The sequence below is a fragment of the Rattus norvegicus genome, chromosome 2 (assembly GCF_036323735.1).
Source record: "Rattus norvegicus strain BN/NHsdMcwi chromosome 2, GRCr8, whole genome shotgun sequence".
In the NCBI taxonomy this organism is placed as follows: domain Eukaryota; kingdom Metazoa; phylum Chordata; class Mammalia; order Rodentia; family Muridae; genus Rattus; species Rattus norvegicus.
This window is the reverse complement of record NC_086020.1, coordinates 117,757,704-117,778,082: the sequence shown is the minus strand read 5'-3', so window position 1 is coordinate 117,778,082 and position 20,379 is coordinate 117,757,704. Positions and strand designations below refer to the sequence as shown.

At 41.6% G+C, this 20,379-nt stretch overlaps 1 protein-coding gene across 32 annotated transcripts in view; it reads left to right on the top strand.

Annotated features, from left to right (window-relative positions):
- The window catches only part of Pex5l (peroxisomal biogenesis factor 5-like), a 213,574-nt gene that overhangs the window by 58,690 nt on the left and 134,505 nt on the right, over nucleotides 1-20,379 (top strand). For 25 of the 32 annotated variants that reach the window (XM_063281426.1, XM_063281417.1, XM_063281415.1 and 22 more), the window contains 1 exon segment: nucleotides 967-1,038. In XM_063281426.1, the coding sequence (XP_063137496.1) occupies nucleotides 967-1,038 (72 nt within the window). 32 annotated transcript variants of the gene reach the window in all.

The following is a 20,379-nucleotide window of genomic DNA, read 5'->3' as shown; positions in this document are numbered from 1 at the left end:
AAGTCAGCACGGGTGTCTATGATGCCATAGACAGAAACTTCAGAAATCTAATTCTCTTAATTGTAGTTTATATGGATATATCAAGGTACCTTTTTGTTTTGTTTTGGTTGGTTGGTTTTGGTTTTTACTTTGGACAACAGAAAGCTGCATAATGACGTTTATTTCCATTTGTCATTTGTATGACAGAGTCCTCTTACACTTCTGGTATTCCCACTGGGGAGAAGAAAAATGTTACCGTTAATTACGTTACCATTATTCTGTAACACAACCTTGATGGTTATGTTTGGACTCCTTTTCCAACCTTAGAATTTGTATTTATAAGTTTTGCTGTGGGGAAGATGGGTAGGGAACACTCATTAGGACCAGCCACAACAATGAAACAATAAGATAGCAATAGAGTGTGCCTATAGTTATGGCCCATACTCTTCCAACTTCATAAACTACCTAATTTTTAAACTTCATTATGTTAAAAACTGCCTTTTATTTCCAATATTACTATTTACATGATTTATTGAAAGTTTGAGAGTTCATTATCTGAGTTATATAATAGTTCTCTTATTCTTAAAAATACATAAAGCATTAAAATATAATGTGTGATAGTTGACATTTTAAGAGTAGTATGATTCTAAATGAAGTTTCTGTTCTTAAGAAAAATGTGCTAAGAGTTTTCAAAGAACTGCTTGTTTATCTCATAGTGGTAGAGAATTTTTGCTGATACTATGAAATAAAAGAGAATATTGAGATGGACCAGAGGCATACTTTGGCCACAAGAGGATAAGCAGATAGAGTCGATGCACAGGTTTAAGATGGGGGCTGCTCTCCATGAGAGACTGATGTCAGGAATGGTGCATTGTGGCTGGTGAAAGGGTTAAATGAAGAGTTTTATCTTAAGGATTATTAAGTACGAATTAAGATTATTTTTAATGAAAAGAAACTAAATGATATTTAAAATTGTTCTTTCACAAGAAAAGTAAAGAACAAGGCTATGGAAAGCTAAGCAGTGATGAAGACCTCGAAATAATTGTTGATCAGAAGCAGGTAAGTGAGCACTCCATCTGTTTCCTGTTGCCTGTAGACTTTGACCTGGTAGCCTTCTGGGTTCAGAGCTCATTCCTGACAGCTGTTTTAGCCTGTCTAACTAGAACTGTTATTAATATAGGTTTGGGGAACATCAAAGTTTCCCTCATCTCTGCCCCACCGACTTGTGCATGATACCAACATATGATGTGAGAATAAGTAAGAAAGCACAAAGCAAGGGAAGAGGAGAGGGTACTGAGAACTCAATACAATGAGTCAAAGTAGCATAATTTGAGGGGAAAAGACTTAAGTAGATTTTGGAGCATATTATCTTAAAAGTGAGAAACACTACTATTAGTGTGTATTCTGAGACAAAGTATGATGGGGGAACGGATAAATGGTGTGAAATTTTGAGAAATTTAAACTTAGATCTTGCCCAATTTCGTTTCTTGGCTTGTCTGCAGCAAGTGTCAAGATGATGATCTGAAATGAAAATAGATCGCTTCATCATCAGTAATGCTCCCATAATTCGAGAAGCCTCTAGGTTGGATGTTATATTGGCCCATAAGCTTCAATGAAAATGGCTTAACAGAGCATAAACAATGATTTAGCAGGGAGTGGACTGTCTCCAGCCAGGACACTGACTTGGCATTAGTCCTTAACATCTTTGTTAATTATCAAGGAGACAAGATAACTGCCCGTCCATTTAACATACACGTGGCATTGCCTCTGAGGGCAGCATAAACTCAAGCGTCAACAGAATGGGAATTGAAATGTCTGTGCCTAGGAGAACATGAGAAAGTAGCCAGTGACCTACAGATAGGCTGATGAATTTGGACAAGTTCTTCACTGTGTAGTTGGTTCTGCAGCATGATGATTACATCAAGGGAGTGTGCATGCATGGGTGCATGGGTTTGGCAAAATGAAGAATGGCTACCAAAAGGTACCCCCGAGAGATCAATGTACTTAAGTCATGCTTATTAGAATATCTGGAAGATCACGACTGAGCAAAGCATTTCCATGGAAGTTCATGGCGTATGGGCAAGCACAGCACGGCTTACCTAACCACTGTGTTTCCTGCCCCACTGATCGTGTGCTGCTGCTGAGGACATCAGGGTAGGGGGTGTGAGGTTACGGCCTGCATTCTGCTACTCACTGCCAGATCGCCAGTTTAAATAATAAGATGTGCAGTGCCGGTTTGCAGTACTGTTCCTTTAATTATGCCAGATTAATTACTTGAGACATGCACTCTGGACCTCCCATAGACTGTGATTCCAATTTAGGAGTGGACCTACTTGAAAGATAAACTAGTAAAGGGTGGGTGAGCACACCATAAGAAACACACACACAAACACACACATACACACATGCACACATACACACACACATATACACACATGCATACATACACACACATGCACACATATACACATGTACACATGCCCATACACACATTCACACACACACACACACAAACATACGCACACACCCCTATCAAAGCGAAGTTAGTTTTTATTTCTTGTTTTTATCATATAGAAATAAATTCTTACTTTTTTTATCATTGTTTATTGTGTTTTAACTAACTGTGGTCACTCAGGAAACTGCAGAATTAGTTATTTTTATATTTTTGATGAAGAGCCCAAGGAAATTTTCCTTCATTTTCTCATGCTGTCATTCCATGAATTGATATAGTTGTGAGCACACACTTCCAAGGCTGTCACCATTGGAAGCTGGTGCCATTCAGAGAGACCCAGCTAAGTCATTGGTGTTAAACCTTGTTTCAAAACGTGACAGATTGAAGTATGTCACTTTAGGAGCTGGCTGCTAGCTGTGAAGAGTCCCCCTGGTTTGGGAGGTTTTGGTGTTTGAGTTTTGAACGAATCCCAGGTTGAGGCAATGACACATTCACACTCCCAACTAAAATATCAAGGAAAACACTACTCTTTACAAAACTCCAGGATAGTTATTCCTGAGATTAGGAGACCAACAGTTAATTAAGCATGTACGTGAGTGAGTGGGTGTGTCAAAGGCATTTTTTCCAGAAACCTAATGTTGTTCATTACACAAATATAACAAAATTATGAATATATACTAAAATTTAAACTAATCTTTATGTTCAGTCTGTATCTTTAAAAAGCACAGAGGACATATGTCAGTCTTCATATGAGTCCAAGTAGCTTTGCTAGTGACTGATGCCAAAAGAAAACCGACAGAAGATAAGTAAAATAATGGAAGTTCCGTGATGGGCAGAGGCTGACGGTCCCATTAAACCTGCAGCTCGGCTGCTGTCACTCCCTGAGTGCTGTGCCAGCTGTAAGCTGGTTCATCAGTCAGGTGATTCACACGCCTTGTGTTTCCACAGAGAGCCCACGGTCTTGCTTATATAAGCACATTAATAGCAGAAGCAGTGTGCAGGATGTGGGCTCGTCATCCCTGGATGCTGCTCTCGAAAGGGTAGAAAATGACGCTGTGTTGTTTTGATGTGGAAAAAACAGAGGAAATTTTATAAATGTGTAAGGTTTTTTTTTCTTTTTGAATATTGTACTTCTCCCTTTGTGAAAGTTTCTTGGCAACTTTGATTCAGAATGCCTATTGTAAAAATGACAGAGGAGTCTTAAGCCAAGTGCTCTAAACTGACAGGCAATCTATGTTAATATTTTTACTTATACATATATACATACCCATTCACATTATCAGTTTAAATATGACTGTATTGCATAAGGATCAGAGTCTATTTTCCACCTGATATCCTCAAGGGTTTTAAGCTTCAAACTGAAAAATAAAGAAAACGAATGTATTGCTCTCAAAAATTTTAATGACCTTAAATTCTAAACATTTTCCATAAACACAACATATCTGCACTTAGTGGATGCTGTATAAAAATCAATACTAGAGGAGAAATCACTTATCTATGTATACATGTATAATATATCAGTTATAAATTATATATTACCTGTGTATGTGTATCAGTTTTATCATCAAGGCATTCTTCCTTCATTGGAGAAGACAAGAGTCTTGATTAGAAATTAGTCTCAAGTAAACACAAATTATTTCCCGAAATTACTGGTATTCCAGGAGTGAGACTGGATAAATAGATGGGAAAGCACCTTTGCTAAGGAATTTACAGCCTTAACTATTTGAATAAACGGTGAATCTTAAAATAGAGCTATTTTAAGTTGCTGTTAGCTCAAGGTTTGCTGTATGTTGGGCTGTACGTGTGTTGACAGAGTTTGTGTCTAGGCTGTTTGGAGATTCCAGGTAGACTAGAAGGAAGTAACAAAGACAAACATCAAAGTACAGATGTTCTTTGTTTTTTGAAGGATTAGGAGCTACAGCTTTGAGGACTGCACAAAGGCATAAACAAAATGCTTGGATCTAGTTGGTTCAGGAACTCAAAGGCAGTTGGCACTGTGTGTTTCTTGGGGCACTGGGTGAGGAATGCAAGTACCAGCCAGTTGCTAGGGAATGAGCACGTCAGGTCAGGACAGCAATCCTCCAGCCTCAGAAGCTTCAGATATGCCTGAAAAGCTTGTTAGGTTCCTGCTGCTGCTACACTCTAAGACCCAGAATCAGAGAATATAGAAATTGTGATTCTGAAAAAGGGAAATGTATATGGGACCAGTGATAAACATGATATTCAAGTAGTCACTAACTGGAAATCTAAAAACCAGAACCTATAAATACTCAATGCTATGGTCCCTAAAAAGCAGATCACCATGGACATTCACAACAATGGTGTCTCAAAGATCCAAGTCTGCAGTTGGGCTGTATTCCCTGTGGTGGCCCTTTATGGTCTTGAGCCATAAGAACTCAGGTTTCTTATTTGTAAACTGGTGTCTTGTTCCATCTAAGGTTTATTTGAGGCAAAATCTGTTAAAGGCTCAATAAGACATATTCTTTGCATGTTGTTTGGATGAGCTAGTCAGCCCCATGTACTCTCAGCCCCTCGAATTTAGCAAGCCAGAACCTTGAGGCCTACAATAATGGGTGAACTTTCACAGAGTCACTGGTTTTGTACCAAGAACATTGAAAGCCATAGCTTCCTGATATCATGGTCCAATTTTATGCCTCTTTATAGGTCATTACTGGTTGACCTATAGATTGGTTAAGAAATGCTTTTGAATTCCTGGTCTACTTACAAAAAATTACCACCTGGAAACTGTTACAGTTGGTCTATTGCTAAGCCCTCATGGGGATATATTTCCCACAAACACTTAACTGCCTAGCTCCCTCTTGGCCTTTAGGGCATTACAGAAAAGAAAGGTTCTTCCAAACAAACAAACAAATAAACAAAATGAGTGACATGGACAGAGTGAAAACTGTAAGTTGGCTGTTGAAACACTTAACGTTTCTAGCAAATGAGCAACAAGATAACACATATTTTACCTAGTCTGAAACCTTTCCAAATCTCTTTTAAAAACCTGTGAGAGAATCCCGAGCAGGAAGCAAGGTATATCAGAGCTATTTTTCTAAAGAAAAAGAAGAAACAAAGTAGAACTGCCCCCTTGTATCTCCAACAGCCACAAGCCTTTCAATAGGATTGCAACCCTATCCTGTCCTGTAGCTCTGTGAAAATGGATTGTGTCAGGGAGATCAAGGCCAGTGTCAAACAAAAATGAAAGAGCAAGGCCCAGCTTCCTTTGGTGCTAACAGATAGCCTGTCCTACCACCAGCTGACTCAAGCCTTGGACTCATAAATAGTAAAACGGCGAAGGAATGTGTGTCACTGTCTTTTGTACTCAGCGCCATCTGGACAGTACTTTCTTGGCCATATCAGTGTGGTGGCTTAATTTATATATAATTCATACCCCATTTGCTTCTGAGGGTTCCAAAGTACCAGAGCCTGTCTCTTTGGATCACAAGCTACAGTTTCTCTGGTACCTTCTTGGAATTCTGTACATGGTCATGAAGAACAGGGGATCCCCTCCTCCTCCACCTGCTCTGTCTGGAGAGCCTAAAGCAGGGGACTCTGTCACACTTGGAGAACTCAGCACCCCAAGCAGCTATGATGCCCTGATTAAGCTCACAGTAGGCATAAGTTCATTAGCAATTTCCTTACAAAAGATTGATCAATGAGACGTGGTTTCATAAGAAGAAGGCAGATTATTTACCATGTGTATGCATCGGCATGAATGCAGAGTCATTTCTGTAGGCCAATCAACTCCATCTTTTCTGCAAAGTTATTTATCATCAACAAATATTGTAAAGGAGGGGCCACATTTCCCATTAGGTTAAACATAAAATTTCTGGAACGAAGACAGGATGACCCTGTAACATCTTCCCAAATAGTCTCATGTGTATCATGGACTCAAAAGTTAACCCTAAAGATTTGATACTGCAAAGGGAAGTGGTGCACAGTGTCTTTCCCTGTGTTTTCCTTACAAACTCACGTCATAGGCTTGTTTTTTAGTGTCCTAAATTCAACTTCATTTACTGATTCTGTTCAGTGCACCTGACTCTAGGGCAAACTCTGGGGAAAAAAACCTCAAAACCTTCCTTTTAGAGTCTATGGCAATGTGAAGTATTAGGCCCTTCCTCCTAGTGTCTCCTAGGGAGGCTAGGGTACTGAGCCTGACTCCCTCGCCCTGCTTTCTACTCTGGCTTTGCTCTCCTGCACAGAGGAGTTTGGAGTAAGCAGTTAGGTTCTCTGCGTCTTCAGGTTGTCATCTGCGTGGTACAATCACACCATCTGCATTGGCGTCTGTTCCGAGACTCACAAGGGGACATTTCCTGGGAAAGCCATGTGTCCTCTGGTCGGAGCCAGGCGTAGAATCTGGGGCCCCTGATGTCGGGTCTGATGCGTTCCACAAAGCCGGGCTTCCTAAAGGGGTTGTGGTTAATGGGTGTTGTCTCATGATTTCATCACTTTCTAGTGTGTTCCTCCTGAGTGTTCTCCACACCTTCAGTGGACAGGTTTCCAGGTCAGTGCCTGTCGTGAGCCAGTCTGCCACACCATGTGCATGGCACTGTGACTGTAACACCCACACGCCAGTCACTCTCACGGTGCGTTAGGATGGATCCAGTCTAAATTCTGACTGAGAACAGGGAATGGCCACATGGAAACAACATTACTTTAGGAAGATCGAGCAGCTTCTCTGGGTCAGAGGCTGCTCTGCTGTATCTGAGGGAAATGCCAATTTTATGATATTTTTGGGAGGACTGCACAAGTCCCGCAGTCCAGAGGCTTAGCCACTAGCACAGCAGATGATACATGCTTCATTCACAAACGCCAGGCACTGAACCAAGTGGTGGGAGGAGTTAATGGCAGCATTCACAGGCCTATTAGCCAGAGGATTCCTTGGATTTGGGAGGGGTAGACTAAACTATAATGATTCTAAGCAATCATTTTTGCTGGGGTCAGAGAAGTGGACACCTAGCAGGCTGTGGTGTAGGGAGCGGGGAGAACAGAGGGCAGTGACCACTTGGCACAAGCTTGCCTCTCTAGAGAAGGACAGCGCATATATACCATCCCCAGGGATTGTCGTTCTAGAAATGAGTCTACAGCCACCATGCAGCAACTGGTCAAGAACCATAATTACGCTGCTGCTGTCAGAATGGCTATAATCAACTTTAAGATCTTAAATGATATTAATCAAAAGAGAAAAAGAAAAAGAAAGGAAAAGAAAGCTGGCCTTGTGCATAGCCCTAGGGGACCCAGCTTGTGACTTACTGTGTTCAGGAGACGGACTCTGAGACCAAGGGCAGGCAATATGTAAACACAGGACTGGGCCTCGCTTTACACATCCCCTGATTGACATTTCCCTGATAGCTATCCGGATTAGCTGCTGATCTGATTTACAGAAGGATATTAAGGGATAGTTGACAGGTCAACTCAAATCCTCCTGGGAGCTCAAGCTTCTCAGGAGAGAGCCCAGCAACAAAACTCCCCTCTTGATAAAGTGAGCAGTGTGCATTTTCACTAGCCGAAACTGGTGCTCATAACAGAACAGAGACAATCCCGTCAGGACAGTCTATTACAGTCCTGTCTTTGCCTAGCTCTGACTTCAGTGAGCAAAAGGTCCCAGCACTGGTCAACATTCCTCTCCCAGCTCCTCTTCCCCAATGTCCAGATGATAATGTAGCCCCCAAAGACAGTTCCAGTCAACAAGACAGAGCCTGCTCCTGACTCCACATCACATATTAATACATAGCCACAAACTTGTTACTTGCAGTTAAAAATAAAAGGACAGGAAAATGGATTTCCAGGGTGGCAATGTACAGACCATTTTCTAATAACCTATGGTTTTCCTTCCTTCTTCTTTTTAATGTAAGGGGGCAAAGTGGCACTGACATGTGTAGAGAGGACCTGCATAATTGAAGCAGTGTGAGCTGACACAGTGAATGCGAAAATTATGTGATCTATGAAAATAGCAGGCAGAGAGAGGCAGCACTTAAAGACCGCTCAGGCCACTTAGAGAACACCTGGAGGAGCACCCCATTGAGCTAACCTATGAAAAACGTGGGGGTGGGCGTTGCTTCTAATTTTCTTTTTTATTGGATATTTTATGTATTTACATTTCAAGTGTTATCTCCTTTCTGGATTTCCCCTCCAGAAACGCCACTATCCATCCTCTCTCTCCCTGCTTCTATGAGGATGCTTCCCCCACCCACCAAACCACTCCCACCTCATCACCCTGACACTCCCCTACACAGGAGCATCAAACCTTCATAGGACCAAGGACCTCTCCTCCCACTGATGCCAGACAATGATATCCTCTGCTAAATATGCACCTGGAGCCATGGATCTGTGCATGTGCACTCTTTGGTTGGTGGTTTAGTCCCAGGAAAGCTCTGGGTGTCTGGTTGGTTGATATTGCTGTTCTTCATAGGGGTTGCAAACCCCTTCAGCTCCTTCAGTCCTTTCCCTAACTCCTCCATTGGGGTCCCCATGCTCAGTCCAGTGGTTGGCTGTGAGTATCTCCCTCTGTTTGTCAGGCTCTGGCAGAGCCTCTCAGGAGACGGCTATAACAGCTCATGTCAACAAGCACTTCTTGGCATCTACAATAGTCTCTGGGTATGATATCTGTATATGGGATGGATCCCCAGGTAGGGCAGTTTCTGGATGGCCTTTCCTTCAGTTTCTGCTCCATACTTTGTCCCTGTATTTCCTTTAGACAGGAGCCATTCTTGGTTAAAAATTTGTAGATGAGTAGGTGGTCACCCCATCTCCCCACCTGGGGGCATGCCTAACCTCTGCTTATGGTCTCTACAGGTTCTCCCTCCCCAGTGATGGGCTTTTCAGCTAAGCTCATACCTGTTGGGTTCTAGGAGCCTCTTGCTTTCCTGGCATCTGGGACTGGCTGGTGGCTACCCCAAATTCTACACATTGCTTCATACCTCTGCTCAAGTTCTTGACACTATATCATCCCACATCCACTCATACTGGATCCTGTCCCCCTTTTCCCCATCACCCTCCTCTCTTCCTCCCAAGTCCATCCCACCCTCTACCTCCTGTGAGTACTTTGTTTCCCCTTCTAAGAAGGACTGAAGCATCCACATTTTAGTCTTCCTTCTTCTTGAGCTTCATATGGTCTGTGAACTGTATCTTAGGTATTCCAAGCTTTGGGGGTAATATCCACTAACCAGTGAGTGCATACTACATGTGTTCTTTTGTGACTGGGTTACCTCACTCAGGATGATATTTTCTAGTTACATCCATTTGCCTAAGAATTTCATGAAGTCATTGTTTTTAATAGCTGAGTAGCACTCCAATGTACCCTTTGACTTTTGTTGTCTGATTTCTCTGGCTTGGGCTTTGAGTACTATATGGAATGTAGTGTACTAAATGTACCACAATTTCTGTATCCATTCCTCTGTTGAAGGACATCTGGGTTCTTTCCAGCTGCTGGCTATTATAAATAAGGCTACGATGAACATAGTGGAGCATGTGTCCTTGTTATATGTTGGAGCATCTTTTGGGTATATGCCCAGGAGAGGTATAGCTGGGTCCTCAGGTATTGTCCAATTTTGTGAGGAACCACCAGTCTGATTTTTAGAGTGGTTGTACCAGCTTTCAATCCCACCAGGAATAGTGTTCCTTTCTCCACATTGTCCCCAGAACCTGCTGTCACCTGAGTTTTTGATCTTAGCCATTCTGACTGGTATGAGGTGAAATCTCAGGGTTGTTTTGATTTGTAGTTCCCTGATGACTAAGGATGTTGATCTGTTCTTGGATTCAGTTTGGGAGAATTTTACTGAGTATTTTCGCATCAATATTCATTAGGGAAATTGGTCTGCAGTTCCCTTTCTTTGTGGGTCATTGTGTGGTTTATGTATAAGTGTAATTGTGGCTTCAAAGAATGAATTGGGTAGTGTTTCATTTGTTTCTATTTTGTGGAATAGTTTGAAGATTATTGGTATTAGTTCTTCTTTGAAGGTCTGATAGAATTCTGCACTAAATCCATCTGGTCCTGGGCTCTTTTTGGTTGGAAGACGTTTAATGACTGCTTCTATTTCTTTAGGGGTTATGGGACTGTTTAGATGGTTTATCTGATCCTGATTTAACTTTGGTACCTGGTATCTGTCTAGAAAATTGTCCATTTTATCCAGATTTTCCAGCTTTGTTGAGTATAGGCTTTTGTAGTAGGTTCTGATGATTATTTTTCCTCAGATTCTGTTGTTACTTCTCCCTTTTCATTTCTGATTTTGTTAATTTGGATAATGTTTCTGTGCCCTCTGGTTAGCCTGGCTAAGGGTTTATCTATCTTGTCGATTTTCTCAAAGAACCATATGCTTTTGTTGCTCAAAATTGAGAGTTCATCCTGGTAGATTTTTTTCCTTTGATGAATATGAAATGTCCTTGCTTATCTTTTTTTGATAACTTTTGGTTGAAAGTCGATTTTATTGGATATTAAAATGGCTACTCCAGCTTGTTTCTTGGGACCATTTGCTTGAATTTTTTCCAGTTTTTTACTCTTAGGTAGTGTCTGTCTTTGTCACTGAGGTGCATTTCCTGTAGGCACCAAAATGCGGGTTCCTCTTTATGTATCCAGTCTGTTAGTCCATATTGTTTCATTGGAGAACTGAGTCAGTTGATGTTAAAAGATATTAAGGAAAAGTAATTTGTTGCTTCCTGTTATTTTTGTTGTTAGAGGTGGAATTATGTTAGTGTGGCTATCTTCTTTTGGGCATGTTGAAAGATTACTTTCTTGCTTTTTCTATGGTGTAGTTTCCCTCATGTTGGAGTTTTCCATCTATTATCCTTTGTAGGGCTTGATACTGTGTAAATTTGGTTTTGTCATGGAATATCTTGGTTTCTCCACCTATGTTAATTGAGAGTATAGTAGCCTAGGCTATTATATGTTCTCTTAGGGACTTTATGACATCTGTCCAGGATCTTCTGGCTTTCATGGTCTCTGTTGAGAAGTCTGGTGTAATTCTGATAAGTCTACCTTTTTTATTCTACTTGACCTTTTTCACTTACTGCTTTTAATATTCTTTCTTTGTTTTGTGCATTTGTTGTTTTGATTATTATGTGACGGGAGGAATTTCTTTTCAGGTCCAATCTATTTGGAGTTCTGTAGGCTTCTTTTATGTTTATGGGCATCTCTTCTTTTAGGTTAGGGAAGTTTTCGTCTGTGATTTTGTTGAAGATATTTACTGGCCCTTTAAGTTGGGAGTCTTCACTCTCTTCTATACCTATTATCCTTAGGCTTGATCTTCTCATTGTGTCCTGGATTTCCTGGATGTTTTGGGCTAGAAGCTTTTTCTGTTTTACATTATCTTTGACAGTTGTGTTGATGATTTCTATGGAATATTCTGCTCCTGAGATTCTCTCTTCTATCTCTTATATTCTGTTGGTGATGCTTGTATCTACAACTCCTTGTCTCTTCCTTGGGTTTTCTATATCCAGGGTTGTCTTCCTCTGTGCTTTCTTTATTGTTTCTATTTCCATTTTTTTGAGATAAGTAGTTGAATATTTTACTTTTATTGTCTACTTTTACCTGTTAACTGCATAATACAAGAAAAGAAACTGTAACAGATAAGCATAAATCTGCATGGCACGCCATGAAACAAGGCAAACAGTGGAAATGTCACGTTACATGCTTCCTCCAGGGAAGTGTTGAGATTCTGTAAGAAGCATAAACTTGATAAATCAACTGTCCACTGCTTCTCAATAAAGTAAGCAATAACTCTGACTCCATATCTGTCTGAAATATGTGGCGACAATGACATATCCAAAGGTGGCACACCCAAAATAGCATGATTCGAGAAGAGCTTATTTCCAGAAAGGCCCTGCTCCAAGACATATGTGATGTAGGGAAACAGAAGGAATCCAGGGCCACGTTTCAGATATACAAAATCTGATGGAGAAGCCAGGGAACCCAGAGAGAATGGAAAGGAGATAAGTAGGTCACCGAGAGGACTAGCAACCAGCCTGCAAAATTTGACCTCATGGACTAGAAAAGAAATCCTCAGTCTCACACCCCTCCTTTGCATCTCTACCTTCTCCATTTGGGACCAGAGGAAAAGATTCAAAGTTTACGTGGCTCTAGAGGGAAGGGAAGCGGAGTTAATGGTTCAACAGACATGGAGAGCTAAATAGAAAGCACTGGGAAAGAAAAACAACAGAAGGTGACAATATAATTCAAACTAGCACACCTCGTGTCAATAGAACTATAAAGAAACACATTTTAGTCCAATTCTATGTAGATGGTGTTCTTTCAAGTCTAGTGATTAATACATTCATTATAAATATTTACTCTATAAATGTTTAATATTTGAGCAACATGTACCTAACATATCTACAATTTTTCCTTACATGGCTGTCTTAGTTTGGGTCTCATTGCTGGAAAAAGACTCCATGACCAAGGCAACTCTTGTAAAAGACAACATCTAATGGGGGCTGGCTTATAGTTTCAGAGGCTCAGTCCATTATCATCATGGCAGGAAACATGGCAGAGTGCAGGCAGACATGGTGCTGGAGGAGTCTCTGTATCCTGATCTGAAGGCAGCAAGGAGACTGTATATGTTCCCCACTGGGTGTAGCATGAGCACTTAAGACTTCAAAGCTCCGCCTACACAGTGATACACTTGGTGAACAAGGTCACACCTCCTCCAAGTAAGCCACACCTCCTAATAGTGCCACTCCCTATGGCCAAGCATCTAAATACTTAAGTTTACGGGGCCACACCTATTCAAACCACCACATTCCACTCCGTGAGTTATAACATAATGTAAAATGCATTTAGTCCAATTTAGAAGTCTCCATAGTCTACCATAGTCTGAAAATGTTTAGAAATCTAAAGTTCAAGTTCTCTTCGGAGAGTCATGCACTTTTTCAACTATAATCCCCTAAAAAATCAAAATAGAAAGACTCTATACATCTAGCATATCATGCACAGGATGTACATTACCTTTTCAAAATACAGGGAAGGAAAAATAGTGAGGAGATACTGGACCAAAGCAAGACCAAAACTAGCTGGGCAAACTCCAAACTCTGAATTTCCACCTCTGACGTCAAAATGCTCTTCAGATCTCAATTCCTTTCAGCTTCATTGACTGTGATACACTTTTTCTGTTGGGCTGGTTCTGCTCCCTGTTAGTAGCTTTCCTTGGCAGATACCCCAAGGCTCTAGCATCTCTAGACTCTTGGGGTGTTCAAGGCAATTCAGGGTTCACCTTCACAGCTTCACACAGAAGTTTCTCTGGACCTCCATGCAGGGACAACCCTGCCACATGCATTGCTTCAGTGGCTTTCTTTAGTCTTGGAGGGGGATTCCATAACCACTTCCACACAGTGTTCTCTCTGGGCCTCCAGGCAGGCACTCCTCTGATACACACTTGGCCTCAGCAACTTTCCTTAGACTTGGAAGGAGATTCTTGACTCCAAAGCCAGAACTATATGGCCAAAGCTGCCAAGTTCTACTGCTTGCTGGGGCTGGAACATGGTCCCCTTGTTCAGTCACATCTTCACCAGATTTTTGTTTTCAATGGTTACCTTTACTGCCTAAGTTTTGCTGTCATAGAACTTCTGCAGAAAGGCTGGCCTTGAATTCAGAGATGTGCATGCTCTGTCTACTAAATGCTGGGTTTAAAGGCCTGTAATCGCCACAGTTGGACCTAAGCTTTTCTTTAATTTACTTTTCATTATAGATCTTAATAAACATGGCTACTAAGCCTAAGTCTGAATTAAACCTTGTTGATCCAGATCAAAAACATTCATCATCCCACCTCAAGATCTAGATCAAAGGCCTGTGTCTTCTAGTCTCAAGATACTGATCAAAGACATATTTTCTTTATGCTTCAAGATATAGATCAGCTGTGCCCTTCTTTTCTGGATTGTAGTTCATTTCAAGTATAGGCAAGTTGACAATAGAGAAGAGCCATCACAATTCACCCCTTGTCACCTTGACACACAACCATATGTCCATAAGTCCAGATGGAAAAACAAACAACCAGGTCATAATACCATGTAACATGATATAAGTGTCGCTGTACAACTGCAGATGCACTGTAGATTTAGAATAGGCGGCAAAGTCCCTTGAGGGACATCCTCTTCACAAGATGGTAACTTAGCTAGGTGGAATCTTGCCCCAGTTCCCCTTAATTCCACTCTTAATTCCATTTAATATCATTAGTCTGTTTATCTTCTTGAAGTCAGGATTCAGTTCCATTCTGTTTCCCATCATTATGACAAAATCCTTCAGAAAAACAATCTGACCAGGAAAGGTTTCTTTGAGCTCATGTTTTCGGAATTGTCAGGACGTGCTTGTTTTGCTTCCAGGGAGACAGAACGTCATGGAAGAGGAAATATACTATGTATGCTGCTGCTTACAGTCTGTAGTCCAACTCCCCAACAATGGTCAGGAGCAGCTGTGAATGGAAGTCCAAGGATCTAGCAGTGGCTCCATCCCACGAGGCAGCCAAAAAAGAGAGAGAGCTTCTATTTCCATTTTTAAATTCTTTCATAGTCTCTGGTGAGAAGTCTGGTGTAATTCTTATAGGTCTGCCTCTATATATTACTTTTAATATTCTTTTACTGCTTTTAATATTCTTTTTTTTGTTTTGTGCATTTGGTGTTTTGACTATTATGTGATGGGAGGAGTTACTTTTCTGGTGCAATCTATTTGGAGTTCTGTAGGCTTCTTGTATGTTTATGGGCACCTCTTTCTTTTTTTTTTTTTTCTTTTCTTTTTTTTCGGAGCTGGGGACCGAACCCAGGGCCTTGCGCTTCCTAGGCAAGCGCTCTACCACTGAGCTAAATCCCTAACCCCCTGCACCTCTTTCTTTAGGTTAGGGATGTTTCCTTCTATAATTTTGTTGAAGATATTTCCTGGCCCTTTAAATTGGAAATCTTTGCTCTCTTATATACCTATTATTTTAAGTTTGGTCTTTTCATTGTATCCCAGATTTTCTGGATGTTTTGGGTCTGATGCTTTTTGAGTATTACATTTTCTTTGACTATTTGTCAATGTTTCCTATGGTATCTTCTGCCCCTCTCCTCTATCTCTTGTATTCTGTTGATGATGCTTGCATCTATGACTCCTGGTCTCTTTCCTAGTTTTCCTATCACCAGGGTTGTCTCCCTTTGTGCTTTCTTTATTGTTTCTATTTCCATTTTTAAATCCTGGATGATTTTGTTCAATTCCTTCACCTGTTTGTGTTTTCTGGTAATTCTTTAAGGGATTTTTGTGTTTCCTCTTTAAGGACTTCTATCTGTTTGCCTTTGATCTCCTGTATTTCGTTAAGGGAGTTATTTATGTCCTTCTTAAAGTCCTCTATCATTATCATGAGATGTGATTTTACATCCAAATATTGTTTTTCTGGTATGTTGGGATAGCCAAGACTTGCTGTGGTGGGAGAATTTGGTTCTGATGATGCCAAGTAGCCTTGGTTTCTGTCGCTTAGGTTCTTGTGCTTGCCTCTCACTGTCTGGTTATCGCTGATGTTAGTTTGTCTTGTTGTCTCTGATTGGAGCTTGTCCCTCCTGTGGGCCTGTGAGCCTATGATCTTAGATGTGCCAGCACTTCTGGGAAACCAGTCCTCTCAGGGTGGGATTTGGGTGTGGAGAGCTGTGACACAGGGTTAGCTCCAGGATGCAGATGGAGACCAGAAAGATCCTGTCCCTGGTGCGGTTCCTGTGCCCTGTGTACTCCGTTGAGTGACTCTTTGGCCAGTTATTGGAGAAAAGAGGTGGTGTCACCTGTGAGTTTAGGAGTTACAGCACTCCTAGGAGGCCAGCTCTCTCCGGGTGGGATTTAGGTTCAGAGGGCTGTGGAACAGATGGAGACTGGAAGGATTCTAATTTTCATTAGTAGCTTTACTTGATCGCTGTGAGAATTCTGGACGTCCTGGTTGGACAGAATATCAAGACATGATCTAATCTGAGATTGACACATTATGTTCTTTTTTTGGTTTATATATTAGGCTACTTTTAATAAATAATAGCAAATAGAAGTTTTAATAACATATCTTTGTTGACATGAAATGAAAATAAATTCATAACATTTGTGTTTCTAACACAAAACTACATAAATATAAAACATTTATTCTTGTTATTTTTTTAGATAAATTATGACACTATTACAAATGTGGTTGGCCAACCAGAGCTTCCAGGGACTAAGCCACCACCCAAAGACCATACATGGACTGACCCTGGACTCTGACCCCATAGGTAGCAATGAATAGCCTAGTAAGAGCACCAGTGGAAGGGGAAACCCTTGGTTCTGCCAAGACTGAACCCCCAGTGAACGTGATTGTTGGGGGGAGTGCAGTAATGGGGGGAGGATGGGGAGGGGAACACCCATATAGAATGGGAGGGTTAGGGGGATGTTGGCCCAGAAGCCCGGAAACGTTGAAATGTAAATAAGGAATACCCAATTCAACAAAGATGGAGAAAAAAAGACACATTATGTTCTATGGAACCCATTTTCATCCACTCCTAATGCTAGGAGGTGGGAGTCTATTTACATGGGATACTCGTGTCAGAGAGGTCAGGTGGGAAGAGAAGCTTTGCATGAATAATGGCCAGAAAGTTCTATTATATTGATTTTAATTCCACCAAAATAGTCCCGCAGCAAGGAAGGAATTAGTTAGATGGGGCTCACCAATTATCTATCATCACAGAAAATACTTGCCTAGTAAGAGCACCAGTGGAAGGGGAAACCCTTGGTTCTGCCAAGTTTGCAGGTCCCGGTTAGGTCATTTATCTAACCCTGTAACTGCCTTACTAAAATTCCAATGCTGTTCTTGTGTGCGTGCATTTGTGTAGAGGTCAAAGGGCAACTGCCAGTAGTTTGTCCTTTCCTTCCATTTGGCCCTGCAGATTGAAGCCCAGTCATGAGTCCTGGCAGTAACTGTTTTTATCTTCTGACCTATCTCTCTGGACCAACCATGCTCCTCAGGCTTCCTTCCAGCATCTTATGTGTAAGCTAAACATCGATCAAGTCAGGATATTCCTTTGGGAAAATGGACACAGCTACAGGCCTCTCTGAGAGACATCAGTGACATTCTGTCACATACTTATTACTCTGCAAAGGAGAATTTCACCAACCTTGGAAAATATCCCAGAGTGGAGTGGGAACCATATATTAAAGATTTATAAAATGGACTTTGAAATTTCAATCATGTCAATGAAGACAGCTTTCCTTCCCCTCAGCTCACAGGGACTTTCCCTGGCTCGATCTGTCCTCATCCCCAGGTGGCTGTGGGGAATGCAAGCCAAGCCCAGACTTGGGACCCTCACTTCCCAGCCATCCAACCTGAACCCAGCTGCAGATTCAGTTTAGTGAACCCACAGATGAATTCATCCATCACTGATGTGTCTGTGGTCTTTGAAAAGCAATAACTGCAAATATCTGAACTAATATTACTTTGAAATTGAAAACATTGTAAAAGTGGCAAAAGACTAGGTAGAGTACACTAATTTTTCTTTGACATGTTTTCTTTACTTTTGAAATTTTTACTCATGTATGATGAAATAAGATCATATCTACCCAAGATTTCCCTCCTCCAAATTCCACCAACATTTTTATAATTTTTCTTCAATAACTTGCTAAAGCCAGTTGGTTTGTCCTATAGGTACATTGATGTAGGGCCATCTGCTGGATCTTGGGAAGCCCACCAGAAGCAACAGCCTCAAAAAAAGAATGAGTTTCTCTCCTCTAGGAAGTGTCCACTGCGAACAAATAATGTCTCGGTAAGGGGTGGGATATGGGATGACCTACCCTTTGGTACAGAATCTGTACCAAGATTCTGGCTGGCTGGATCTTGTATAAATATTCTGCAGGTAGCCACAGCTGGTGTGAATTCCCACCTGTAATAACCACCTCATGTTCCTAGGACAGAATCTCACAGCACCTCTCCCCATTTTCCAATGTATACATTCTTGCCCCTGGAAGATTCGGAAGCCGTTCTTCTCTCCCTTCTTCTTCATCTTTGGACCAGGATGCCTGTGCTTTGTCCTGCCTGGGCCATGTCCGGTCTGCTTTGGTTCCTTCACCGATCTGACTTAACAGTCACATCCTTCCTGTCTTCTTAGACTGGCCTCCGGCTCGAGCCGCTGGGATGTGTCTCTTACTCTGACATTGTGTAGACCAGCTTTGACAGAAATGCAGTTCTTGCAAACCTGCTTTTTAGAATGCTCCATCGCTTCCATCTCTTTCCTCACAACTCCACAGTTCTGTCATCTCCGTTTTTAGTCATTTATTTGGCACAAGGCCTACCACTAACCGCGCTTATACTTCTGTGAGGTCTTATGATTAGGACATGCACACCCAACACCCAAATGACCATTCAATACAATTGTTATGTACTCCTCATCAAAGTATTTGATCAAATGATCTCATTGTTGAAGTACATGAATAAGTGACTTATTAAAGGAATGGTGGGAGAGGGTGCCATCTCAGCTTTGTGCAGCCTGATCTTAATAGAAGAAAACATTCATTCATTTTTGTCCAACAAAATTATCTCATTTGTATAATTAGAGAGTCATTAATGAATTTTTGTTGTACAACAACACTAGTCACAGAAGCCTTTATTATTTCAGTCAAGGGTATGCTTTGCCACTTCTCAGCACCTGAACCAGTGAGTCACAGTGTATCCATGATGAATTCCATTAGTCCAATATTCGGTTAACTCAGTATGAAAGAAATTGAGCCCTGTACAGAATGAGGCAACTGGAGACTTTTAAAGTACAAATTTCACACCTTGGAAATTTTGCAAAATAACAACTTCTATTTCTCATTCAAAAAAGTTTTAGTCTCCTGTTTCAAGGAGTTTGATTTAACAACCTTCATGTCAGGACATTTCTGAACAACAGAAACTTTTCTCTGTAGGCCCCAGTATACAGAACTGTTGTTTTCACCATCTCAAGAAGAATACAAAGTGCAGCCAGTGTGGTGGCTCACCAGTTAACAGTGCTTATCACCAAGCCTGACCACCTGAGCTTGATTCTCTGACTTCTGTGCTAGAAGTAGAGGCCTAACTCCCACATGATGTCCTCTGACCCACACACACATGCCGTGGCATGCATGTACCCATACATGTGCATACACACACACACACACACACACACTTCTTAAATTAAACAGAAATACTAACTTCTCATCAGGTCCTGTAGACCATGGCTTCCATCCAGACCCTGATCTCCCATGATGTCCCTGTCTGGTACCACTTCGGTGCCACACCCCACTTGCTGAAAGGAACCACTCTCCCCACTGCCATGGCTCTGCCTCACTTGTCCTTATTCCTGGGTGTATTATTTTGATGGATGGAACTGAAACAACTTGCCTCATTTGTCATAAAAAGGCCATTGAAAGACCCTTGTTCCTTCCACTGAGTGTGCACTAGATGCTTCAACACAAAGACAACCTAGCCACATGTGTCCCAAAGCCAACAGACACATGTACCCCTTGCCTGTGGTCTGTCATGGTACTGGCAGCAGAGACTGCTCAAGAAGATAGCCAAGGGGCACCAAGAACCCTGAGCTGAGTGGCTAAAACCCTGCGCTGAGCACCTAAAATCCTGAGCTGAGCAGCTAAAACTCTGAACTGAGCACCCAGAATACTAGCTGACCACCCAGAACCCCGAGCTGAGCACTCAGAACCCTGAGCTGTGGGTGTCTCCTTTCCCTAGCCTGAGACTTAAGTTTGCCTTCCTGATATGCTCAATGTGTTCCAAGGAGAGGACCTGGGGTTTGAGGGCAGTTTCTGACAATATTCCTGATCACTTGTCTCCACAAAGGGTGATCCACAGGCCCTAAAACAGCTGCATTGCTGGAAGTCTGCTGGGAATCAGTGCTCCAAGCCTTGGCATCAAGGGTGGGCTCTGGAAACAGGTTAGGAAGTCTTCAGTGGAATTCTAAGTAGGCCTGGCTCCTAAGAACTGCTGCAAATTATTCTAATTTTGGTGTCAGAAAAG